Below are 27,338 nucleotides of genomic sequence, written 5' to 3'. Positions count from 1 at the left end.
GGTAATGAATATTTTAATACATGTTAATGAATAGCTCTAGATATATGTTAATGAATATTTGTGAATATACGTTAATGAATAGTCATTAATATATGTTAATTTTTATATGTTAATGAATTTTCCTGAGAACATGTTAATGAATATTTTATGAATATATGTTACCGAATACATGTTAATATAGGAATATGGAAATGTAGATTATGGAATGAAAATGATAATGAATTGTAGAATGTAATATGAATGATGTGGCTATATGATGGAGGCTATTGGGAAGAAATTCCCTTAGTCTAATGCAGGGGTTATGATAATCCCTGGTGGGCAGTATATACTGAATATCTATATGCATATATGTTATGGCTTGGTTGACAAAGTTCATCCAAGAAGAGACGGATCTGGCCAGTCCTCTCTGGTAGACTTGGATGATGAGATGCATCATCCAAGGCAAGGAATTGATCATATATGATGGTCTTCCTTGGTATGGCTTGGGTGTAAAAAATTACATCCGAGACACGAATCGAATTAACCTTCGATTTCCTGGATGGCTTGGGTGTAAGAAATTACATCCAAGATAGGAATCGAATTAACCTTCGATTTCTTGGATGGCTTGGGTGTAAGAAATTACATCCAAGACAGAAATTGAATTAACCTTCGATTTCTAGGTATGGCTTGGAACCAAGATAGGTTCCAAGAAGGTGAGCTTCACAGCCGCCTAAGGACATGTCCCAATGCTGCACTCGTATCCTTTTTAAGAATTGAGATTAGTGTTAATTAAGTAATTGAACTTTAATTGCAAATTAGATTAGTTATGTATATATTTTGTTGTGTTCTAACAATCTGTTTTGCAGGACAATGATCTCTAACTAGCAGGGACATTACAAATTGGCATTGAATGAGTTAGAGGGAATGGTGGTTTTTAGATTGGATGTGAAGTTCAGCTGGGAAGTAGTTGCGGGAAATTAGCATAGGTATTTAGTTCGATATCTGGTACAATGAATTAATGTTACAATGAGAAGGGGTCGATTTGTATCTTAAGAAGCAGTAAAGGTTATTTCCAAAATACTACGGCAACCATTGGGAAATTTATGTTCTAGATGGCACGATTTTGAAAAAATTAAGACTCCACTTAGCTAGCAAGGGATTCACTGAATGTAACGAATTTCCTAAAGACGTGAATATTAAAATAGGTAGCGCCCGAGTATGCAGATTGGTGAAGGGTTCAAGCTCTTTTTGGTATTCACACGACTTGGCTTTCAAGCTGGGCGTAACTACAATAAACATTGTGTAAAATCTAGGCGTGGGTAATAATAAGAATCAGCTCTGTGAGCTCTGTGAAGACGTCTAGCCTGGGGCGTGGCCAAAGGGAAACTATGTATTGTTAGCGTGGTACTAAGCTACTACAACAGTTACAAGCATGAGGTTTGTTGCTGGGTCGTAGAACTAGTCCTCTTGTTGAAGTGAATTTCTAGCCAGGTTCTATCTTAATAACATTTGGTTATTGTGTATGGTTTTTGTTTGTCATGCGGAAAGTGAATGATTTAATTCTTTGAAATAATTTCCGAAGTCACTGATTGGAGGCTTGCATCATTGTTATTGTTCCTTATTGATTCCATTCTGGTTTTTAGTTACAACAGTAAGTAAATGTGAACGCGAAACAAGCTTTGAATATTTGTAATTTGTTAGTCACATTATACTTGAATTTGTAAACTGTATGAATGCATGGAAACAAAGAAACGCACTAGGGTCGACTAAACCACAAAGATACAAAAACAAACCAACTACTTGTCACATTCACCAAAAAGGGGTAGTCTATTACAACAACTTATTCCATCTTTGAAGAATTTTGTCCAGTCTGGAGTCCAGAGAAGAGGAATTTTCAACACTTACTCAATTTTTCACTTTCTTGGAATTCTGCATACTTGGGCATATTTTGGCATGGAAGGAGGAATTTTGGCATTTTTGAAAAATCCTTCGTTGCTAGTGAAATGTAATCCCTTGTCCTGGGTGCAAATTTGAGGTGGAGGAATTTTGATAGGGAGGAAAAATCCTCCATGACCAAGGAAATGCACTCTCCTCTTGTCCTTGAATGCAATTTTGATCTAGTGGATGAATTTTGCCAAGGAAGGAAAAATCCTCCTTGACCAAGGAAATGCGCTCTTCTCTTGTCCTTGAGTGTAATTTTGAGGTAGTGGATAAATTTTGCCAAGGAAGGAAAATCCTCCTTGACCAAGGAAATGCACTCTCCTCTTGTCCTTGAGTGCAATTTTGAGGTAGTGGAGGATTTTTCAATGAAGGATGAATTCCTTCATGCCCAAGAATAGGCTTTTTGTGCCTTTGCCATTTCGGAAAGAATATACAGCCAAAATTTTGATCATCTACCCGCTTTTCAACTGTTTCGGTTTAGAACTTGGATATTCAAGAATGTTCTACCGTAAGTGTCTTGCTAGCTGCTAGAGATAGACTTTCCAAAAATAGTAAGTTCTTCCAAACATCAAATTAGGGCAAATCAGGACACTGTAACAATTACTAACAATAGACTTACTAAAATAGACACTGCTAAAAATAGTAAGTTTGTTTAAATGCAAAATTAGACCAATCCAAGCTGCAGTGAAACTTACTTAAAAGAGACTTACTAAAAATAGACATTGCTAAAAATAGTAATTTTGTTTAAACACAAAATTAGTACAATCCGGGCCGCAGTGAAACTTATTGAAAATAGACTTACTAATAATAGTAAGCTCACAAAATTCGCTCAAATTTCATTGGTAGCTTCCTTGAAGGGTTCTTATTTCATTGTTTGTTCATATTTCTCAAAACCCTAGGTTAATAACCTCATTTCTAAGTTTGAAGGGTAAAAACCCTAAAATAGACAATACAAGCTTCCAGAATCAGCCAAATTTTCTCAAAACACTTCTAGACTTAGCCAAAATTTGGCTATTTCTCTTTCATTTCTTCATATCAATTCTTAGGGTTATCCTGACACTTAGCCAAATATCCATCACTCCTTTGCTCTACATGTGCATTCTTCGTTCTATCACTTCAATCTCTTCCTTGGATGATGATATCATCCACTCAACGATGTCCTCATCTCAGCATCCAAAGTCTTGTTCCCCACAATGTACCTGGAAATGACAAGGAAATGTTGTGAAGTACAAGTATCAATCAAGTTCATTGTTAGTAAAATGCAAAGTTCGAATTTAAGGCAATAAGCACAGTGCATTTCTCAATACATCAAAACCCTAATTCTTGACTTGATGACAATATTAAGACTGTATCTTGTCTAGGCTATATATTCCTTAAGAATCCATTCCCTACTTAGTCATTTCATCACCTTCAAAGATTAAAATACAGACCGACAAGACTTTATAACTCATTCCTTAGGGTTGGGAGACGACACAAACTGCAAAAGACTTGGTTTATTCAGCAAAAAGAGGGGGTCCCCATTTGCAATGGGGCGATTTGTGAAATCGTCTCAATAGTTAGTTGAACTTTTTTAGTTATCCATCCCTCCAATGACTAGATGAATATAGGATAATTGCTGAAACCAAGCAACTTGTGGTTAGCATTTTAATTTTGCCTTTTTATTGCAATGTGATTAAATTTAAACAAAGCCAGGTTAAAATGATTTATATTATTTTTCACAATATGAAGCATATGCTAGTATGTGGGAAGAATAACTAGTGCGAAAAACTAAATTATTTTGGGCTTTTCATCCATGAGCCTCTTTCCAATTGGCATAGCTTATGATGTTTATTGAAATATTAAAATCACCCACCCATCCAATGACTTGATGAATGTGGGACAATTGTTTAAACCAAGCACCATGTAGTAAACATTTTTATTGCAATGGGATTACACTAGAGCAATATAATTGAGCAATGATTTTCAAAATCACAGTGGAGACAAAGTACATTGGACTAGCTCAATTGTGAAATGAAATAGTGTGGCTACATGACATTCTAGATCACTTGCATGTGTTGAAAGACATGCCAATGGTTCATTCTAATAATTAGAGTGCTCTTTAGATTACCAAGTATCTAGTCTTTCATGTGAGGATTAAGCATATTGAGATCAAGTTCACAAGGTTTGTGAACTATTGAAGCTGAAGAATATTTTGATTGGTTATTTTAAAACAAAGGACAAAGTGGTTGTTTGCCCTCTTGGGTGAATAACTTAAGGCATAAAGAACATAATGCAGAATAATGCCATAAATATCAGACAAAGTATATCAGATGTTCTATTCATAATAAGTGTATGTTACAAGTTACATTCCGAAGTATATAAGGGTACCGAGGGGGTGCGAGCGCCAACCGTCGCACTGCAACTACCACCCCTCAGTTGCCGACTAACCAAAACAATTACACAATTAACTAATCTTATTCCCGTGTACAATAATGCCGCCAACATCATCCCCCCCAAAAAGAAAAGTCGTCTCCAGGCGACTTACAAAAATGGAGATAATGCAACCTATACAATATACATATCTGAAAAACTAGGGAGGGGGTTGAGGAAGCGTCCCTGAAGCAGAAGGGTGAGATGCCGGTGTCTGGGCCGCCAAGCGGGCGCAGAGCTCATACACCTGCTGAATGCGTGCAGTCACATCCCGCTCCGCCACCAATACTTTCTCTAAAGCTGTCTTCACCATGTGTGCGGCTTCCAGCAACTCCTTCTCTTTTGTATCCACTGCCTCCGTCGCGCAGACCAACCGAGTCTGCTCGGCTACCAGACGAGTCTACCTCGGCCTTCGCTGCCCGGGTCTCAGCCGTCTCTGTGCGGGCCATCTCTAGCTGTGCCAAGAACTGCGCCCTCTCGGCTGCCCATGAGGCCTGCTGACTGGCCACCTCCTTCTCCAACGCTACTCGGGCAGCCTCCCTGACTGTAGACTCCTGCTGTGTACGCCTCAATGTATAATAGGCTTCCCGGTAGACCTGCTTGATCTCGCGGACAATTGCCGTCACTCGACTCTCCACAACGGGCTGACGCAGCCTCCAAGCCTGGAGCATCTCCTCTGTCTCCGTAGTCGGCCACCCCTGAGACTCAAAGCAGGTAGCAAAGGCTGCCGGGCAACCCACCCGCATAAACTATAAGACCTACTCTAGCTCCACCACCACCTGCTGCAATGCTTGCGTCTGGGCAGCGGCCACCACCTGCCTACCCCTCGTTACCATATCAGCCATGTCAGCTAGATAGGTCTCAACATCCTCCCTCGTCTGTGCCGAGGGCTGTGAAGTCCCTGGTGGAACGGCCATGACTGTATCCTGCTTTGAAGGTACCTCCGCCGCCACCAAAGGTGTACCATCTCCTGGTGCCTGCCCAACAGAGGCGACCTCCCCCGCCTCGGTCCCAACTATGAGTCCATGTGCCTCCCCCGACGAGTCATCCAAGTTGACTACTTCTGCTCTAGTCTCTCGACACGATGAGAATACAACCGCTCCCTCCGGCTGTGCCAGTGTCATCTGAAACCGCTGTGTGAGCCAGCTCTGCATAGCCTCGAGGTCAGCACGCATCTCCGTGACCGGGGGATGGTTCGTTGTCGTCAGCTCCTCCAACAAGGAAGCAGAAACAGTCACCACTGCGTCACTACCCATGACGTCCAACCGTACGTGAGGCTCGGTATCCACTCCCTCCACCTCCGTCAGCCCCTGCTCCACGACGACCACTACCCGATGCGACGACTCCTCCGTCCTTGACTCTGCGATGTCCTCAGTAAGTGCCGCCATGGTTGGGCCCGGTGATGCTCCTTGGCGCTCGTGCTGGAGGGGACCAAGTGTAACAGGCGCATGGCTCTGCCCGAAGGCCGGAATACAGGTGCCGCCCACTCCAGATGATGGCACAGGTGTGCCCATCGGTAACAGGGGTGGGGCAATTAGGACTCGTACAGGCTCCTTCGTCGCCTGGCTGCTATCGTCCTCCTCATCGTCCGCCTTTGAATCCTCCGCGCTGCTGGAATCCCTCCCGCTGTCAGGCTCCCCTGAGGCCGAGGCCCTATCTACCGCCCGTTTTTGCTTCGCCGAATAGTGCCCAATGTCCAAGTGCCTCCAATACATTATTGGAGGCTCTCCTGCTGTCAACAGTCCCTGCGGCCGTACCTCCAACTCGTCCTCCGGCACCGCTTCCCGCGTGGCCTCCAGGAATAACCCTATAGCGTAGTGAGGCATATAGAATGTGCGATGCTGGAGCGTCAAAAACTCATACATGCGCTTTGCCAGTAACGCGGCCCAATCATACACGATGCCATTCATCAACCCGTTCATCAACATAATCTGAGGGAGGGCAATGTCCGACGTCCTACCCGACCCTGTCAATCTGCTCTTGATGATATCCATAATGCATCTCCAGTGGCCCTCCGCAACAAAAGTCTTACGGATTCCGCGACCCTTCGTGGCTCTAGCCACACTGTCCAACTCTGCTGTCGTCAAGTTCCAGGAGACTAATTTAATCCACCGCTCCTTCTCCTCCCGTGTCATCTTTTTGGCCTTCAAGTCTATTCTTGCCTTGGCTGCCTGGAATGCCGAATACCCTCGTGAAATCCCCTGCTTTGAAGGATATAGTAACATCCCTCCGGAGGTATTCAAACGTGCTGGTGCATGTGTGCTTGTCGAAGGTGTCCACCATGAAGCGTAGGGCCCCCTCGTACTCCCGGATAGGGAACATGGGCATCTGAACAACCCACTCTACTTGTGCCTTATAGAGGTTTTGCTTTACCAAGTCATTGTTGGGGGTGTCCTGCCACCATTTCCGACATTCCGATCCATTCAGGCCTTCAAAAGTAATATTCTGTGGCGTCACTGTGTTTTTCGCACTTATGGCAGCCTGTGGTGCCTTCTGTTTTTGCTTTTGTCAGGCGCTGGCATCCGTGGTGCCGCTTGCAACACGTACTCCTGACGCTAAAATCCTGATATTGCTATCCCTATCCCTCTGGCTGCTACTGGAAGAAGCGTGCAGCTGTTTCTTCCAACTTCTTTTCCCTGTTGAATCCATCAATCTCTGTATAACTGATTGCCTGTTAAAATAAAAATTGTACACCTTCGTAACGGCCCTCTTTTTGTGTATGGCTGCCGCTGTGCGGGCTGCTGCTTCTTTTTCTCTCGTGCGTGGCCTGCGTGGTGTCCTTTTACGGCATGCTTCTCTTCCCTTGCTGTGCGTTGCGCGCTTTACCCCTTGTTGTGCGTTGCGCGCTTTACCCCTTGCTATGCGGAGTCTTCCTCTTCCCTCGCGTCGCATGGTGGTCGGGCTATGCGGCATGTGCGTTTTAGTGTTGCGCGAGGGTTTTTATGTCCTCGGCGATGTGCGGCTGTGCGGGCGTGTGGCGCTGCGCGGCTCCTTCCTCTGCATGTTAGTGTTGCGCGGGGGTGTTAAGTGCGGTGCGGTCTCCTTTTTTTTTTTCAGCGTTTTAATGTTTGCACGAAGGGGTTTGTAATGTGCGCCGGTGGTGTGCGGTGTTTTAATGTGCGCCGGCGGTGTTTTAATATGCGCGGGCTGCGTGTGGTGACCACCTTTGGTGGCCCCACCGTCGGTGTGACCACCGCACGGTGGTTCCACCTTCGGTGATTCCACCGTCGGTGGTTCCACCACACGGTGATGCCACCTTTGGTGGTCCCACCGTACGGTGGCCACTTCCCTCTTTTTTATTTATTTATTTATTTTTTTTCAATTTTTAGCGGGCTGACTGACTGGAGGGTCCCGGTTCCTTCCGTTCGTGATAGATCTTTAATTTCGACCTGTTGACTGCGTCTGGTATCTCCTTCCCGTCCAGCGTCCACAACTTTATCGCCCCGTTCGTATTGACCTCACGTATCCGGAAGGGCCCTAACCATCGGACTTTGAATTTCTCAGGTTTAATTTCGTTCTTCCCGTTGAATTTCAACACCAGCTATCCAGGAGTAAACTTCATTCGCCACAGGTGCTTGTAGTGCCACACCTTTCATCTTTGCTGGGCTGCCTCTGTGGTCCATTGTGCCAGCATTCTTTTTTCATCCAACTTACCTAAGGCATACAATCTCTTCCTCAGACTCTCCATATCCCTGAGTTTGTTCTCTACTGCAATGCGAAGGCTTGGCACCATGAATTCCGCTGGCACCACCGCCTCTTGTTCGTACATGAGTTGGAACGGGGTCTGACCCGTGGTCACTTTGTAAGTCGTTCTGTAGGCCCATAGTACAGAGGGTAACCTCTCCTCCCAATCTTCCTTTTCTACCCCGTAGGACTTGTAAATTACCGATACCAATATTTTGTTTGTGGCCTCCGCCTGGCCATTGGCACGTGGGTAGTACGGGCTCGATAATGAGTGAAAAATCTTGAACTCTGATGTCAACCGCTGTATGACATGGTTCACGAAGTGGCCCCCCCGATCACTGGTCAACTGAATAGGTATACCATATCGCGTAATGATTTGTTCATAAATAAATTTCGCTGTGCTTACTGCCGAATTATCCGGGAGAGCCCTTGCCTCCACCCACTTGGTCAAGTATTCTATCACAACTACAATGTACCGACACCGTCGTGTGCGGCTGGCCTTAAGAGGACCCACAAAGTCGAGTCCCCATCGTTCAAAGAGTTCCTGTGCATGCGACGGGTTGAGGGGCATGAAGTCTTGCTTCAGAGGTTTGCCTGCCCGTTGGCAAGTGTCGCACCCCATGACCCACTCCCTGGCGTCGTGATGTACCATTGGCCACCACAGTCCTGCGAGAAGCACCTTGCGGGCTGTAGTGTCTGGGCCCATATGTCCACCTGCGGGCCCTTCGTGTGCCTCCCTTAATACACTCGAGACTTCTTCCTCCATGATACAACGCCTTAATATCTGGTCCGGCCCCATTTTGTAGAATAACCCGTTGATGAGCGAAAAAGTCCTGCTCCTTAATACGAGCTTTCTTCGTTCCCCTGGAGGCATACCCTCCGGAAATCGGGACGTCGATAGGTACTCTCCAATCTTCCTATACCACGAAGGGAGTACGGCTATTTGGAACAAGTGTGCATCCAAAAAATCGTCATTTACTCCCTCTGGAGGTTCCCCCGACTTAATCCGGGACAGCTGGTCGGCTATGACATGGCTTCGCCCTGGTCTTACCACAATTAAAAATGTGAACTCTTGTAGTAGCAATAGCCAACGACTTATCCTCCCCTGGATAATGGGCTTGTTTACCAAGTACATGAGTGCTTGGTGGTCTATGTAAAATGTGAATGGTGTGGCGAGGAGGTAATGACGAAATTTCTGTACGGCATAGACCATACCGAGGGCTTCATGTTCTGTGGTACTGTAGTTCTTTTCTGCCTTCGAGAGCAACCTGTTGGCAAAATAAACGGGGTGGTCCAGCCTGTGTCCTCCTACTTGGGCTAACGTAGCCCTGATGGCATAGTTTGAGGCATCCACGTGAACGTGGAACTCCTTATCCCAATTCGGGTATGCCAGTATGGGCGCTCCCATCAACCTTGTCTTCAGCTCTTCAAAGGCCTTTCTCTGTGGCTCTGCCCAAATGTATGGTTCCCCTTTCTTTGTCAACTTATCCAACGGGTGGGACACCTCAGCGAAGTTCTTGATGAACCTCTTGTAGTACCCCACATGACCAAGGAAGGACTTTATCCCCGTGACGTCCGTAGGAGGTTCCATTTCTACTATTACCCGAATCTTGTCTGGGTCCGTTTTCAATCCTTCTTTACACAGAATGTGTCCCAGCAATCTTCCCTGTGGTACCATGAATCTACATTTCTTCGGGTTGAGGGCCAACCGTGCCCTCCGACATCTCTCTAGGCACTTCCCGAGAGTTTTTAAGTGGATGTCCTGTCCGCTGTAAATAAACCAATCATCCAGGAATGCTTTGAAGTTCCCTGCCGACATCTTGTCGAAGATGTGCAAGATGATGCGCTGAAATGTGGCAGGTGCATTGCATAGACCGAAGGGCATTTGGTTGTATGCGTACACACCGTCCTCCACCACAAAGGTTGTTTTCAGCTTATCTTCCTCCGCGATGGATATCTGGTTGTAACCAGAGAACCCATCCATGAAGGAATAGATTTCATGTCCAGCTACTTCCTCCAAGATGCTGTCGGTGAAGGGTATGGGAAACGGGTCTTTAATAGTGACAGCGTTCAGGCACCGGAAGTCTACACAGATCCGGATTTGATTGGCCTCTTTCTTGAGGGAAATCACAATGGGAGACACCCATTCGCTTGTCTGCACTCTGAAGATTATGCCCGCTTCCAACATCCGCTCAATTTCGTCGTTCACCCGTACAACATAATTTTTGTTCATTCGGTAAGGCCGCTTCCTCATTGGCTGGGCTCTCGGTACCAATGTTATTCGATGCACACATAACTCTGGGGGCACGCCCTTCAAGTCCTTGTATGTCCATGCAAAGACATCCTTGTATTCAAGGAAAATTTTGAAGGCTGTGGCCTTCAACACTGGATTCCAGTCATCTCCGACAAGGATGATCTTGGGGTCACTTGTCTCCCCTAGATTCATTTCCTTTAAATTGGCTTCCTGATACTTAATGGGCTCCCCCTTCAGGAATTGGTGTGCCGGCGTCTCATTCATTGTTGCCTCCCCTTCCTTGTACTCGTCATATTCTGGGGGAAATATATCTGGTTCTTCTTCGATGCTCAATACGTTGCACAAGGGTGTAAATAGTTCATAATCTCCCATTTGCCAATGGAAGAGGCCATTCAAGGAGTCCCCGTCGTCCCCTGAGAATGCCTCCAGTTCTAACACCCCTTCGTCACTAGGTTCCATGCGGCATCCATCTCCACCCTCCGCTAACTGGTCTCCCTCAGATTCCTAGTCGGAGGAGGAGGCTAACTCCTCACTCACCATTTGCGTACGGAGATCGATCACGTACTTCCTCCCGACGTTTTCCAAAGAAAGGGTATTCCGCTTCCAGTTATGGTTCGCTTTTGCTGCAATGAGCCACCCCCGCCCAAGAATGGCGTCATATCCTTTCTGCTTCAGGGGGGTTACCACAAAATCCAGCACAAATGGCTGCGTGTCGACCATCACCTGCTGGCCCATGAGGGTACCAAGGGTTTAATCCCGTGTTGGTCTGCGCCTAGTAGGTTGAACGTAGGGGGCCACAACGTAGGCTAGGCTTTCTCGATTTTTTCCATGTCGTTTCTGGGAGTACATTTACTCCTGACCCTCCGTCCACAATAGTGTCTGTTAAGGTAGTCCCTAGTATACCCATTTCTACCACCGCCGGGTGGCGTCTGTTGTTGACTACCAACAACATGGGGTCGACCGCGGGGCTCACGACCTCCCTAAACACGGGGTTGGTTGTGGGGCTCATGACCTCCCTCGTTTTTACTTGTGGGGGTACAGAGTTTAAAATAGCCGTTTTTAGTTGCGGCATGGTACCTCTACCTGCAATATTTGCCGTAAGATTTCCTCTTCTCCCTTCGTCTGTGGTGGACTTGCTGTCTGGTGACTGTTCTGTCCTTGTGCGGCCATTTCCTTTGTGATCTTGTCTCTGGCCTCCCGCACTCTCTCGGTCTCCGTGTGGGGATTTGGGTAGGCAATCTTTTTAGCCTGTGCCCTTGTGATTGCCAACACTTCTGCCCTCGTAGGTTCTATGTTTGGAAGGTTTACACCAGGCTTCGGGCAATTTGCGTCCTCATGGTCGCCTGGCCCGCACCATCGGCAGAGGTGCTGAGGGTTGGCTTCCTTCGTGCAATCGCGGGCGAAGTGTCCCCACTGATTGCAGGCCCTACATTGAATCATTGGCCGGCCCTTGGCATCATACTGGATCCGGTTTCTGTTGTTGTTATTGTTATTATTTCTTCCGCCGCTGCGTCTATTATCCTGGTATCCTTCAGATGATGCCGTTGTGTTAGTCTGTTGGCCCCTACCCGCTGGTGCGGATGTTGTGGCCTGCTCTGTGAACAACACCTGGTTCATGCTTCGGGTTTTCATGTTGTATGGGCACTCCTTGGTGGAGTGTCCCATCACTTGGCAAATCTCGCAGAATGCCTTCTTCGGGCAAGTACCCTTTGTGTGCCCCTCCTCTTTGCACTCGGTGCACCATATATCCCCTTCGGTCCGACTAGTGCTTCTCATTGTTTTGAATTCCTTTCTCATTCGGTCCACGTCTTTCTAGAGCTCTTGCACCCGTTTGACAGCCTCGCTGTTGCTGCTGCTTTCCTGTGACGAGTCATCCTCTTCGAACGAGCTCTCCTTCTTCTTCTTTTTCTTCAATGTCTTGGTCTCGCTCTCGAGATCCATCGCTCTATTAGATGCGTCTTCATACGATGTAGGTGGAACAATTTTCATCTTCTTTTGGAGGGAATGGTTTAATCCCTCCACGAACCATCGCTTTTTCAACCCATCTGCTGGTTGACTCTCCATCTTTCCCAGTAGTTCCTTTAGCCACTGACTATAAGCTCGCACTGTCTCGTTCTTATTCTGTTTCATTCCATAGATCTCGGCGACTATTTCGTTGTCATCCCTCAGGAGACGGAACTCTATCCCAAACTCCTTCTTCAGGTCGGGCCATGTGCCGACTTTAGCTTTGTCCATATCTGAGTACCAATCTATGGCCACTCCCCTCAAGGTTGCTGGGAATTGTGTTACCCATTCATCTTGATCGGTAACACCGTTTGCCGACCATATGGTTTCGCACGTTCGACAATGGCGAACGGGATCCTCCTTCTCGTCACCATTAAACTTCGGTAGTTTCTGTTTACCTGCCATTGATGGGGGTCGTCTCCCCTGCAGTGGCTGTCGCTGAGCCCTTGCGCCGCTTCCTCCAACGCCCGTGGTGTGTCCTGCGTGGGTGACTGGGGGTACCGTGTTCTGCCTACCGTGCGTCGCACCTACAGCCGTACGGTTGCCCTCTCCTTCACTGTCACCCGTGCCCACTCCTGGTTCCCGTTGGTGATCTTCACTCCGTGGTATAAGGGATAAGTTTCTAAACTGATCCCGCGTCTCCTCGACTAGGTTTCGCCGTATCCTTGTTTCTTCCAGAAACTCTTCGTGGCTCCGTGTCCTACGATGTTCTGGCGACGCGTAGAAATTTCCGTCGGCTTCTGCTCCCTCTGTGACACCTCCTTGGTTCCCCTCGGCCCACCCTTCGGTAGGTCGTCCTTCGACCAGTTGCCTCAGCCTCCGTCTACGTTCTACTTGCTGCTCCAGAATCAAGGACCTCTGCGCGGCCTCCCACTCGTTCGTTTCTGGTTTTTTATTCTATCTTTATTCAATAGGTTTGGCATTAGTTATCGCACATTCCCATAACTCACAATTCATAAATTGAAATATGTCTTTTATTAATTCATTTGCTCAAATACAACTCGTGTCAATGACACTTTTATTTGAAAATAAGAAGTTCACGGTTCAATTCCCTCCTGGCCTGGCACCATCTCGTTCCGTTTCCCATCGGCTGTTCTCTTCGTAGCGTTGCAGGATTTGTTGTCGTCGCTCTTCCTGGGCAATCTCCTCCAGGCGGGCCTGTTGTGCCAGCGATGCTTGTGCAAGCAGCCGGGGGAGGTGGTTCATCAACCGGTTTACTGCCGGGCTAACCTCCAGCGCTGTCCACATGGCACTTGGTGGGATTTCTACCTCCGCTGCCTCTCGTCGGACGTAGGTCTGAATGGCTACCTGGAGCAAAATTGAAAATTCTTGCGTTGCCGTGTCTTCTCCTATGTAAAGTTCTGTCCATGCGTCGTCGGCCTCTGGGTTTATTTCACCAACGGGTAGGCCCATTGTGTCTGTGCGCCATCCGTGTCTTCCGTTCCTGAGTACGTCTAGGCAATGGCGCCAAATGTTTGCCCTCTTGGGTGAATAACTTAAGGCATAAAGAACATAATGCAGAATAATGCCGTAAATATCAGACAAAGTATATTAGATGTTCTATTCATAATAAGTGTATGTTACAAGTTACATTCCGAAGTATATAAGGGTACCGAGGGGGTGCGAGCGCCAACCGTCGCACCGCAACTACCACCCCCTGGTTGCCGACTAACCAAAACAATTACACAATTAACTAATCTTATTCCCGTGTACAATAATTCCGCCAACAGTGGTTGATATCTTCACCAAGCCTTTGTTGGAGAGTAAGTTCGTCAAGTTTATAGAGAAGTTCTATCTCAAAGAGCGTGTCAGGAAGGGGTTTTTTCATGACATTATCTTACTTGTCAATGTACTATTAATGTTATATTGAATGTGTTGTAAATCCTCCAGTTTCACTGTAAGGGGGGATGTTGGAATGCTTATTTTGCTTTGTAGGGATTTCTCCCACATGCATCGCTTAAAGATTTAAGAGTATAAAATGCCAAGATTTAAGCATAGATATAATACTATATGATGAGGTTGGTTGTGCAATATAATCATTTGAAAGTTGTATATTGAAAGTGCATTTGATCAATGAAGTAAAGGGTACTCAATGTACCTATATTAAATTTCTTGTCTGTCTTTTATCTTGCATCCTATCATTTGACAACATAGGCCATGTGAATGTGTTTTTTCTAACTGCTTGATTGCAAAGTAGTAGATATGAAATCTTTGAATGAAATAGAAAGTACAATACATAACTAGGGTTGCATGGTTCAGATAGTAAATTTAAAACAGAACATATATTTTCACCAATTTCCAAGTTGTGCAGAGATTAAATTAGCTTTCAATCTTCTATTTTGATTTACCTTGTTAATGACCCGTTAGCCATGTTGGTAACTTTTTGGAGATAAATAAATGTACACCTATATGATGAAATACTTAATATGAAATAAGTAAAATGTTTACTTCCTTGCTAGTCTTGCTAGTATGATGACCTCAAGGGCTTATTTATTGCATGTTAGAAGCTTCATATGACATGCCAAAATAATTAAACTAGATGAAAAAGGTAGTAGTGATAATTATTTTGATTTTATAATTGTTATACTTCAAGTATGCTTGTGCTACTAAATTCATTTGACTTACTTCCTTGCTTAGTCTTGCTAGTGTGATGACCCCAAGGGGTTATTTTTTGCATGTTAGAAGCTTCATATGACATGCCAAAATAATTAAACTAGATGAAGAGATAATAGTGGTTATTATTTTGATTTTCTAATTGTTATACTTCAAGTATGCTTGTGCTACTAAATTCATTTGAATCTCTGAAAGTAACAGAGCTCTCTTTATTTGTATTGCATTTTTGATAGATTCAAACCTTTAATGATGGTTGTTCATTATGTCAAAACAGGTTTTGTCCGAAACTTGCAGCTTATCACATGGAGAGATTCTGTGAATCATATGAAAAGAAATCACATGCCAAGCTGCGCTTGCATAAGGTTGCTGGGTATGAAATTTCCTTCAAATTTTTTAAAATCAACTTATAGCTGTTCTCTATATAGTTAGGTGTTGTTTTGATCTTACTAATTAATTGGGTCTAGACTACATCTTCAATCCATGATGTAGATGGGAAATAAATCTGGAAAACAACTGTTCGTTTCTAGCCTGGGAACAAAATAGGTTAGTTGTATAGAGTGCAGGGAGAAATTTGCCTTTAATGTGATAAATCTATACTTGCAGGCATAGCACTGAAATACTGGAGCTTCATGCAGAAAGACCATCCTTTCACATTTTGTTTATTCCTGGAAATCCAGGTGTCTGTTCTCTTTCTCATCATACATTTGTGCCATAATACCTAATCTCATTAATAATTTTACTTCTGAAAATGTGGGTGCAATGATTGCCAGGCATCTGATAGTGTTCAATGAGAAATTTAAAATTTCAATTTGGAAAATTGTGTATGATATGTTCTCTTGAGATTACTGCATTTCTATTCAGGAATTGTCACCTTCTACAGAGACTATCTAGAAGTTCTATATGAGCTGTTTGATAAGAAAGCTTCTGTAACAGGTAAACTTTATGATTGATAAAAATATCTTACTTGAGATTTTTCTTTTCAGATGATCGACACATTATGGACTCTAAGAGATTGTTAATAGGGAAAAATCAGTTGATCAAACTAATAACGTTTTCGCTAATTCTATACTGGTTTTTGATGGCAATCATTGCAGCTATTGGACACGTGGCCCACACATCCAAGGTTATTTTTTTTGATGTTTGATGCAAAAGAAAATTTGGATATAGAATATCATTGTTGCTAATGTGAATACTTTATGTTTATTCTGATAATTGGATATGTATCTGTGAGTTTTTATTTGGAAAAATATGTTATATTTATTTAAAATACAGTAGCAGACTTTGGTACAGCAAATGGCGAGTTGTTGGAGAAATTCAGAAGAAAATTAAGCTTGGCTACTTTTTATAATTACAAAATGACATTGGATTGACTTTCTAACGAGATCTGAGAAAAATTAAGCTTCCAGCGTATTTTAGATGACATATTTTGTTGGAAAAGACATGCTATAAGAACTAATTACTATCATACTAGAAACATTTAGTCATATTGGGATATCAAACTCTGTTCTGATTCCTTTTCTCTTTATTCAAAGCAAATTTTCTTTTATAGATTATTCAGAATATCTCAGTAGATGTCAGATTACAAAATGCTAATCATGCCTGGTGGTGACAGTTGTCCATAAACAATGTTTGTGTAATGTCCAAAAGTTGACAAGATTATAAGAACATAAGTGGAAAATCAGGGTGAACAAATTTTTTCGTGTTCACAACTATGACTCGAGCAATGTTGAAACATGCACACACTAACACAATTGTTGTCTCCATGACGATCCTAACACAAGCACCAAAACATGCGTGAAGAGATGTGTAGGTGAAACACATGAAGAGAGACACATCATTATCAACCGAGAAGGAATGGCAAGCATCTAAATGTCACACACTCATAAAAAAGAAGCACCAACACAAGATATTCATCTCAATTTACAAAGGAGACACAATACAATGTGGTACATGCATGTACAACACTAGAAGATTACAACCAAAAAGGAGACATGATTCGTTCCCTAGATTCATTAACCAGAGTGAGGAGGTGAGTTAGGTTAATTAAGAAAGAAAACACAACCCATTTCCTTAGCACTTTCATAAGAATCCTTACAATTTTAACTACCTTCAATAGGTTCATTTACTTCATTCAATTACTTATTACAACTTCATAAGCATGAGAGAGATTAAGAATTTTAACCATAAAGCTTACTCATTCAATCTTTAACTGCACAAGGAGAGAGAAAAATAGCAATAGCTCATCCACATGGGATCTCTATTTAATTCGCTAATAAAACATTATCATAGAGAGAAATAGGAAGAATATTGCCATCAACCTGTTGGTGTGTTTTTTATGCACACGCAACTCAGAATAAAATACCTAGAGATATCTTATTCTCTCTTGATCAAAATCTTCTATGTACTAAATAGATGATTGTGTGATCACAAAGAAGACTCCAAGGTTCCAGATTCATGCGGATAGTCTCGGTTTGTTGTGATATGCTGGTAATCTCAAGGGGGACTTACACAATTGTTCGAGGAGTGAATTAATCAAAGCATTCTATTGATTGCCAACACTTGTAACTTTCTCTTTTTTGAAATAATTTTGCAATAAGCTCCTTTTCAATCCTACTTCTACTAAGACTTAGAAAAAAAAGCAAATGGATGGTGGTTTAGGAGGCTACTTCTAATCCTATGAATTCAGGAGACGGAATTTGCAAAAGTGGAATCCAAAACAAATTCTTGCTTCGCCAAATTCAACAATTACACAAGGACAGTGCAATCTTCTAAGGAATTCAAATGGTTTTCATATTACTCATATTCACCAACATTTTGAACAATGAATAAATCAATAGAAGTTAAGTTTTCTTTTATTGGTTCAAGCTAACTTTGCATGATAACTAAAAATCATCCAATTATCAAATTTATGAACACATCCATTCCACATTAAGCAATTCTGTCAAATCCTTTATTCAATCTATCAACTTGGAAATGAAATCTATTCTAAGGAGAGCCAAGAAACCATGCTAACTTACAAAAGTAGACAGAAATTCACCAACAATTGAACAATGAATATGTCTTAGCACTTGAGAAGTATCACTACAACAATTTCTTAGAAATCTCTCTTACAAATGAGAGGAGGGTTTATATAGGCACCCCATTACAAAGCAACGAGCTAGATTGATTTAAGATGAATGGCCAAGATTAACAGATAAAACCCTAATTAGGGTTAATTGCAAATAAACTCCTTTCGGTCAATGGGAAAATTACAACACTTTGGATAACCAATGAGAAAATAGGAGCCATTCGTTGAGTCTGGTTCATTGCACTTGGACATGTGTCACGCCCCGCCATGAGGCCCAGAGGACAAAACAAAATAGACAATGAAAAAGTGAATCGAGCTACAAAACCTGCATCAATGAAATTCCGCGTAGCTGCAGTGTCAAGCAAAGCTACAGTGCTGCCCATTAACTGATCCTCTGAACCAGAAGGCAATCTCTCCTTGTTCATCAGCAAAAACAGCTAAGGGAGATAGGTTTCCATCCGGCTCAATCTCCATAGCAACATTCTCATCCCGCTGGTCTGAATTTTCAGAATTCAGGTCATCACAGTGTACCCACATAGCTCGATTTGCCTTCCCTTTTGGTCTCAAGGGACAATCATGTTCTCTAGTATAAGGTTCCTTGCACCAAAAACAAAGTTTCTTCTTCCTCAGCTCCTCTCTTGTCTCGTCATCTACCACTGCTGCTGGTTTCTTTTTATCAACGTTTTGTTGTGGCCTCTCTTGACTAGTAGTAGGAGTTTCCTTGTGAAAACTCTTGCTCCTAGCTGCTGCGAACTCCATGCTTCGCGCTTTCTTCATGGCTTCTTGAAGAGTAGGCGGATCAAATGCTTTCAACCACCCTCTGAGTGGCTCTGTGAGTCCTTCCATGAACAAGACCACCAACCTTCTTTCGCTAATGCTGGGTACCATAATTGGCAATCTTTGAAACTCGCCAATGTAAGTCTGCAAGTTACCCACCTGCTTCAACTGTGCTAGATCTCTGAAGTACATGTTTGGATCCTTGTGATCAAACCTCTCTATCAATCTATCTGTGAACTCTGCATAGGTAGTGATGTGTATATGTCCGAGTGTGGTCAATCCATGATAAAACCACTCATGAGAAACACCCTCCAAGTTTAAGGTGACAAATCTAATAGCATCCTCTTCAGGCATAGGACGCAATGACAAATAGTTGTCAAGCCTCTGTACCCATGACCTTGCTGTACATTTGTTGCTCCCATCATAGTAAGGCATGGTGATTTTTCCAAGAGAATACTGATAATCATTTCGCGCCGGAGTGTGGAAGTCATTCCTTCCTCCACTTCTTCTACCCCTTTGATTCATGAACTGATCAAAGGACCACATCCCTCTCAAGTCAGGAGGTAAAGTAGTATACTCAATATATGCTTGTCGCGCCTCACCCGCATAGGGAACAACAGCTGCCTGATGTTGTTCTTCACGAGGAGTGAAGGCAGGAAATAGAGGTCTAGAGGCTGATCCTCTATTGTAAGCATCATGTCGGGTAGTAGCCTTGTATTCTGATCTGTCTCTTGTTCTGTCCACTTCATTACGGCTGCCACTTCTACTATCTTCACCTGAGTTATTTGTTCTATTTCCTTTGGCCTACTGATTCATTCTACCAAGCATTTGTGACATCATATCAATCGATGTGTCAAACTTCCGCTCCATTCTTGCATCTTTGTCTTCTTCGGCCATCTTTTCTTTGTGTTTCTCTCTCAATGCTTCAGATAAGGTGTCCGCTTCATGAACCTGTGGAATATGAAATTGTTGCCTTCGCTGTTCCTTGTAGTAATACCTTACTTCCCTTGCACTCATTCACCAATTTTGATCATAGGATGGCAGGATGAAAGCTCTGATACCACTGTAATGTCCCTAGTCAATTCTGATATGAATTTTTCAGTCTTAACCTCCTTATAGATTTCGTCAAACACTTATCTTACAAATGTTTAATTTGCTGTTCCTAATTCAGTTTGTTGTAAGGGACATTGACAATAAAGCTTAATGAAGATCATTTATAAATATTCTGAAATTGATGTTTGATGACCAATATAGAATACAAACAGCAACTAGCACACTTGTAGCTTACAAATGTGTATATCCATGGACTGACATTTCATCAAATAGTTGGCAAACAACCTCAGAAAACTGGTTATATGTTATGCATCCACAAACTACTTCAACTTATTATTTATGCCCATTCAATGTACTTATACCAAATCATTACAAGGGCTGATTACTGAATTACATCTCAGAATTTTCTGAGAACATATAGAGCTCAGAACTTAATGCATACGAACTGAAAATGATAAGTTCGAGGAGTCTAGAGAACCTGTTTGTGACGCCTTGTTGAAAGGATGAAGTGCCAAGTAATATGCCTCAAGGGCGTGCATTCAATGTGTAAATTCGAACCCCTTCAAGTGCCATCCCTGCTGGTGTCAGGAAAGTCTGATTCCCAAGTGTGATCTGCGGACTAGGGGTCTGAATGCTCCTCCCAAACTGTTCGGGTCCTTCTCTAGAAGACAACGCCTATCTACCAAGGTGGTTCCGAACTGTCATTTGCATCTAACGGTGAAAATCGAAGGTTACAATGGCCACGGACCTGACTCAGGTCGGATGCATGATATGAATTGAATAGACACGAAATCGTCCTCCAAACTGCCCAATAAGTATCGCCTCTCCCTATACTCCAAATCGCCTAACTCAAAGGTGAAGTTCGAAGCCTTTTTGAGATGATATGAGCAGAATCACAGAAGACAAAGGGGCTGATACGACTTGTCTCAGATCTGCATCATAAACTGAAACCTTCACAATTATTCTCCAATCTGCCCTTAATGGAATCGCCTAAAGCCTCCCATCATAATGCTGTCCACCATTGATTGTTATGATGCTTCAACCAAGGAATACAAGCAAAATCATGAGATGGAGGGGTGAGATTCGATTTACTTCAGACCTGGAAATTAGGATCAGCGACTCACAATTTTCCCAATGCTCCTCCAATAGGCACGACTTCCACTCCTTAGCCAAAATGGATATGCAAATGGTGATCAAATGATCAATCTGAAAAGTCTGAAGTAACCTACATGGTCACCAATAAAATTTTTCAATATGTACAAATAGGGAGACTGAAATATCTCCCTCTCCAAATGCAACCCTTCGGGAGGTCTCTCACTCCCTCAGTTATGCTTGCCAATGGGAGTTTTCGTTCCCAAAGACACTAGTCTGTAGATACCCTGCGGTCCTACAAGACCCAATCAATTCAACAATTCCAAATCCAAGCTTGCCTTCCATCACTTACCCTCTTCTATTTATCTTTTTTCATAACCCATCATGAGAGGCTTCTAGAAGAGGGGAGGTACACTTTATTTATTTTATTAAGTGACTATTTAATTAATATTTAATTTTTATACTTTAGTCAGTTTTAATTAAATTAATTAAATATAAAGTCACTTTTTAATAAATAATTTATTTTAATGACTTTATAAGAAATTAATTTAATTAATTTCTCCTTATAGCTCATATTAGCCTAAAGGCTAAAATTGGGGACATTACACTCCTCGAACATGCAGTTGAAGGAGCCAAAATCCAATGGGTGTGAATAGCACTCCACCCAACCATGTGGTACCAATAGGTCCACCCCCCGTGCTAGGAGGTATCAGTCAGACCCTCAAGGCGGAAGCAAGCATACAAAGGTACCAAACAAGAAACACAAAAGAATCCCTAAAGCTATACTCACAAGAGACTCACAAGAGAATCCACAAGACAGAGTACAGAAGGGCTCACAAGAGAATCAACAATACAAAATCCACAAGAGGCTCACAACAGTAATGTCAAAGGAGACACCAAAGTCAATAACCCACTTCCAGAGGTCCAAGGCAATCCTCAAAAAGGATAAACCAACATAAGTTAACCAACAACTTCCGGAGTTCCAAAAACAATCCATGGAAGGAATTAAAAGACACAAGTTACCACTGGGTAGCAATAGGAAAGAGTGTCATCATTAGGTTGTCATGAGTTACCCTGGAAGGTCTTCACTAGGTCCCGACCCCATCCGGGTAACCTCTCCCGACCCCCGGTCCCCATACAAACACTAGTGGACCACACCAACCTTTTGAAGGGGCAAGATTGGTGGAAGCCATTCCAGGCCCTTCTCTACTTATCTCAACCCTATACAAGCACCTGAGCGTAAGAGAGGCAACAAGAATTAATCTTTATTAATGTTATCTAGCTACCCACCCAAGTTCACTATTTTATGTTATCACTTGATTACAAAACTCTCATTGAGTTACCCTGGCGACCACTTTGGGTCCCGACTCTCAATGAAAACCACTCCCCCAAGATTGCACCTAGGAATCCAAGCAACACCATGGATCAAACCGGAAATCTTAAGATGGTGATTCACCAAAGTACCATAGCAAGACTTGACACTCTTGCTAGAATAAGATAACATACATGGAGAATCCAAGGTAGGCTAGGAAACACATGTAGCTTCCCAAAACATACAAGACTTGAACAAATTTCATCAAAAGAGTAGCATGACTTAATCAAATAATGAATTCCATAAACTCCCTATCTAAGCCTTTGGAAAGCAAACACATATAACCACAAATCTGAGTATCCCCACAATGAAAGACAATAATGAGAAACAAAAGCAAGGTCTCTTTATGGCCAATACAAACAAGTTCATTCAAATCCACCAGAGAGGCCATGATAACACTTGTACTTAAAAAGGTTCAACATAGATTCCGTTAGCTCAGTTTACTGACATCATATTATTTCATACACATTGAAATCCTTTCCTAAAAATTTGCTTTCATCAAATTGATCAATTAAATGAAGATTTACCAAGCTCATAAGAAAATATATACATATATACTCTCTAAGCAGAATTTATCCACATGATTAGTAAATAATAAACCTAATTACATCCAAAAGATGATCAACACTTCTTGATCATCCAACTTATTTGAGCCCATCCGTAACATCAGATTGTCCATTTGACCACTTTTCCTCATTGATTTCGATGACTCCTCCAAATTTCGACAAACTTGATTCATTTGCAAAGGCGAGAAATCAGAGATAAAACCCTAAGACGCAAAGACAACCCTAGAAAGCGAAAATTAGGGGGTCCCCATTTGCAATGGGGCGATGTGTGAAAACGTCACAACACAATCCTACAAAGGAGATTCATTTCTTAACTTACAATAGAATTGCTTAGAACAAATTTTACAATACCCATCCCAATAGTTTTTATATAAGCATAAACACAAGTATGGAGAAAGAATGGTCACATTTTCATTTTATTGATCTTGTTTGTTTCTTCAACATTCTTGAGAGAACCAAAGAGAGAGAGATACAGAGAATACTTTCACAACCACACTCCAAGGAATGATATCATTTCACAAGACCATTTCTACATGTGTACAATAGGAAGGAATATCAATTTTTTACTAATAATGGTCAACAAGACTCTCGTTCCTTATTGAGCATTCATACTACAAGGAAGAAAGAGAAAGAGAGAGGTAAGGAGGTTTCCACTAACATGCACACAACACTATCCTTGATTTTTAAGATTACATCCGAGGACAAACTACCAACAATCATACCACTTTCTCTTTCTAAACATGCAAACTATATCATCATTATATTCTTGAGCCGTTGAATATTAAATCGCACAGAGGCTTATTAACTAAAATTGAGGAAATGAACTATTTCCTAGAAATGAGGAACAACCTTGTAAAAAATAAACTTCAACATGCAACAATGTGCCAATGGTAGCACAAGGATAACTAAACTAAAAATCTATACCTATACAATATTAACAATATATATCCATTGAAACAATTCCAACTTTATCTCTCAACTTGAGAAATTTAGCTTTACTAGGTGGTTTAGTCATTATCTCAGCAGTTTGCTTTATTGTAGGACAATAATAAAGACAAATGTTTTCAATGTAAACCAAGTAGCAAAACTAATGATTATGAACTTCGATATGCTTACTTTTGCACGATAAATTAGGTTCTTCACCACCTCGAGAGAATTTGGTTATCACTTATCACAAAAAGGTGAGGTCGGTGTTGTTTGGTCAAATTGAAGATCAACCAATATCCTTCATAACCACCTTACCTCACAACTTGTAGTGACAACTACCTTGTATTCTACATTTGTGGAAGATAATGCAACTGTTTGTTTCAGTTTGCTTCACCAAGAAATTACTCTTGAACTAAGAGTGAACCAATAATCAATTGTACACTTGTATCAATTGATATAAGGCAACTAGAATCAGTATATCCATCTAGCATGAAGTCAACAGATCTTCGATATAGAATGCCAAAGTCAAGAGACCCTTTTCCATATTGAAGGACTCATTTTGTGGCTTCCCAATGTTCCTCTTAATTCTACGATTTGCCAATACATTGTTTCATTGACCGTTGATAAAGCAATGCTAGTTTAGATCTTGGCCCAATTTCCATTGGTGATGTAGGATTACATTTTGTCAATTTAAATTTATCTAGAAGAAATTTGGCATCCTAGTTTGTGATACTAAAATTTTATGATATAATTGGAAAAATTCTACACTTATATAATGTTGAAGTCAATAGTGTTTTTCGATAAAATGCAAACTGTTCCTGAAGAGTACAGGGAGGCAATAGTAAGATTTTTATGATAAAAACTGTTGCAATTGCCAGAAATACCTCAGATCCGGATCTTGACGAGTTGCAGAGATCCATCAGCAATTTCCAGTCTTTCAGGGCCAAAGATGGAAAGAATGACACTTTTTATTTTATGTATTTTGTTTTTGACAAGTTACATGTAAAAACAAATTTTGTATTTGCAAGTGCCACTTTCACTTGCATTTTTGTAAAATGTAATTACATGTGAAACAACTACAAGTTGAGTTAGATTAGGACCGTAGTTGGAATAAATCATGGTGGTTGAGAGAATTTCTCAAGTTAGTTAGGATCCTCCCACCTTTTTCTCAAACCCCCTCTCCTATATATACATGAGGGTGCTCTATGTAATTTTTTTATCTTTTTGGCAAGCAAGTAAACTTTGCAGAATTTTACACTTGTAAAGACTTTGAGCTTTGAAGTTGTAAATTGTTTTTTTTTTATTCTCAAGTAATATCAAAGAGTTAGAATTTCAGATTTTGTGTCCTTTGTGTTCTTATGTCACATTGGAGCATTCCTTTGCACTTGTTTGAGGTTGTGGAAAGTTGTTAAGAAGAGCTGCAGTCGAAATATCTGCAGACTTTGTGCTGTAAATATCGAAGGTGGAATTAGTTTAGTTTGTTAGTAGAAGTTGAGAAGAGTTGTAAGAGTTTGTGCTTGTTAGTAATTCCCATCTAAAGTAAATTGAAAGTGCATCATACTTGCAGACTTTGCGCTGCCATATGTTGTACAGTGTTCTTATTGCATCATACTTGCAGACTTTGTGCTGTTATATGCTATAAATTGTTCTCATTGCATCATTCTGAAAAGGGTAGATAGGAATTTGGAAAATCAAGTCTTTGTGTTTGATTACTGTTTTCCCATCTTGAAGGAAGTGACCGAAGTCTTTGTGCTTTCAGGTTACTTCATTTCCTCTCTTGGTTTTATTTTAAATTTTTGCTATTATTACTTCAAAGTTGTTATTTATTTTCTGTGAAGAGGAAAGAACATAATCTTTTCTGAAACAAGAGAAGAGGTTGTTGTCCCATCCATTTTAGATTAAATTAGTATTAGTGAAGTGTTAGAAAAGGGGGAGCCTTCCCTAAATTAGGAGAGTTTATACTCACGTGCTGTGGTTGAAATCATAGTAGCATTAATCGTTTGGGGAATTAATCGGCAAAATAAAAGTATAAGATTTCTTGAAAAAATTGGGAAAAAATCGGCAAAAAATCGGGTATTTAAACAATGTAAAAAATTATAGAAAAAGAGCAAAAAACTGCTTTTAAAAAAAATATTTTTAAGGGCATTTCCATAGTATAGAGATATTGTAACCAAATAAAATAGAGACTTCAACATATGAATTGTAGAAAATAGATTTTCATTGTTTATATTCGTGTACAATAATATTAAATTCATACAAATATTTTAAATTTAATTATACAGTATTTCTCTATTTATATTTAGTATTTACTTATCCATTTCAAATCATCTTAATTCTCTCTCCCCCACACATATATATTAAGACATATTACTCTAATATTACTGAAATTGCTAATTTAATCAGTAATATTAAATAAATTACTATAATATTTAATATTACAATAATATTTAATAAATTGTAGTATATTACAGTGATATTACAATAATATAAAATAAATTACAACATATTACAGTAATATTATTGTAATATTTTATCTTAAAAGATTAAGTTATATTTTAAGATAAATTATTGTAATATAATGTAACTTATTTAATATTATTGTAAATTTATTTAATATTGTAAGATTTATTAAAATCAGTAATCTATTTTAAAATATATTGCAATTTAATAAATAACAATATATTAAAGAAATTACTGATTTTAAATAATTTATATTAAAAAAATAACTTTACTATTTTTTTTAATTTATTAAATAATTATAATAAAATAAATTATAAATAAATTTAAATCAGTAATACATGTTAAAATATATTACAATTTAAAAAATAACAATATATTAAAGAAATTACTGATACTAAATAATCTATATTAAAAAATTAAACTTTATATTAAAAATTTCTTAAATTATTAAATAATTATAATATAATAAATAACATATTATGATCAGACACAATTTTTGAGAACATTAGGAAAAATAAAAAATCTATACATTCAAAAAAATGCATTCATGTACAAACATTCAGAAAAAATTTCAATAATTTTGCCCGTTTCCGTCGACTGGGGAGGAGTTCGCCCATCCGTTCATTCCCAACCCGTCGAATGGTTCGTATCCGATGGAATTGAGGGTAGTTGGATTGGAGCCATTCACTCGCACTCATTCTCGTTGAGTCGCGGATTCAGTCGATTCCCTCCTGTGTCTTCCCCTTGTGGCGCTGCTCACTGGTGTGCCCTCACATTCAACTTGATCTGCTTTTTGCTGCTGGAATGCATTTTAACCCATGCAGGCGACCTCATCTTCAAAACTTTCGCAGCATTTTTTTCCGAGTTTTTGAGCATTTTAGGTTTTCCTAGCAAATTGGATTTTAATTAGGTTTTAACGGGGATTTTTTTGGCGATTTCAACGAAAAAATTGTTGACCGTGGTTGATCGATTTTTGTCGATTTTTTTGGGGAGAAAATCAGGCATGTCCCCGACTCCCGATTAATCACATATAATCGTGATTTTTTGCAGATGTTTGCTTCTTTGGTTGAAACCACAATTTTGCACATCATCATGGGTGTACAAAATTTTCAACCAACATAAATCACATACCTGTCATAG

At 41.0% G+C, this 27,338-nt stretch overlaps 1 protein-coding gene across 8 annotated transcripts in view; it reads left to right on the top strand.

Annotated features, from left to right (window-relative positions):
- Positions 1 to 27,338, top strand: part of LOC131072578 (uncharacterized) — a 297,628-nt gene that overhangs the window by 95,305 nt on the left and 174,985 nt on the right. For 7 of the 8 annotated variants that reach the window (XM_058008822.2, XM_058008788.2, XM_058008781.2 and 4 more), the window contains 4 exons: positions 15,159 to 15,254; positions 15,488 to 15,561; positions 15,746 to 15,817; positions 15,979 to 16,007. In XM_058008822.2, coding sequence (XP_057864805.1) covers positions 15,159 to 15,254; positions 15,488 to 15,561; positions 15,746 to 15,817; positions 15,979 to 16,007 — 271 coding nt within the window. Of the gene's footprint in view, positions 1 to 15,158; positions 15,255 to 15,487; positions 15,562 to 15,745; positions 15,818 to 15,978; positions 16,008 to 27,338 lie in introns of those variants that run through there. The other variant, XM_058008809.1, reaches the window with a different exon arrangement.

The sequence above is a fragment of the Cryptomeria japonica genome, chromosome 9, assembly GCF_030272615.1.
Source record: "Cryptomeria japonica chromosome 9, Sugi_1.0, whole genome shotgun sequence".
Taxonomy (NCBI): Eukaryota; Viridiplantae; Streptophyta; class Pinopsida; order Cupressales; family Cupressaceae; genus Cryptomeria; species Cryptomeria japonica.
This window is presented reverse-complemented; position numbering and strand designations above follow the sequence as displayed.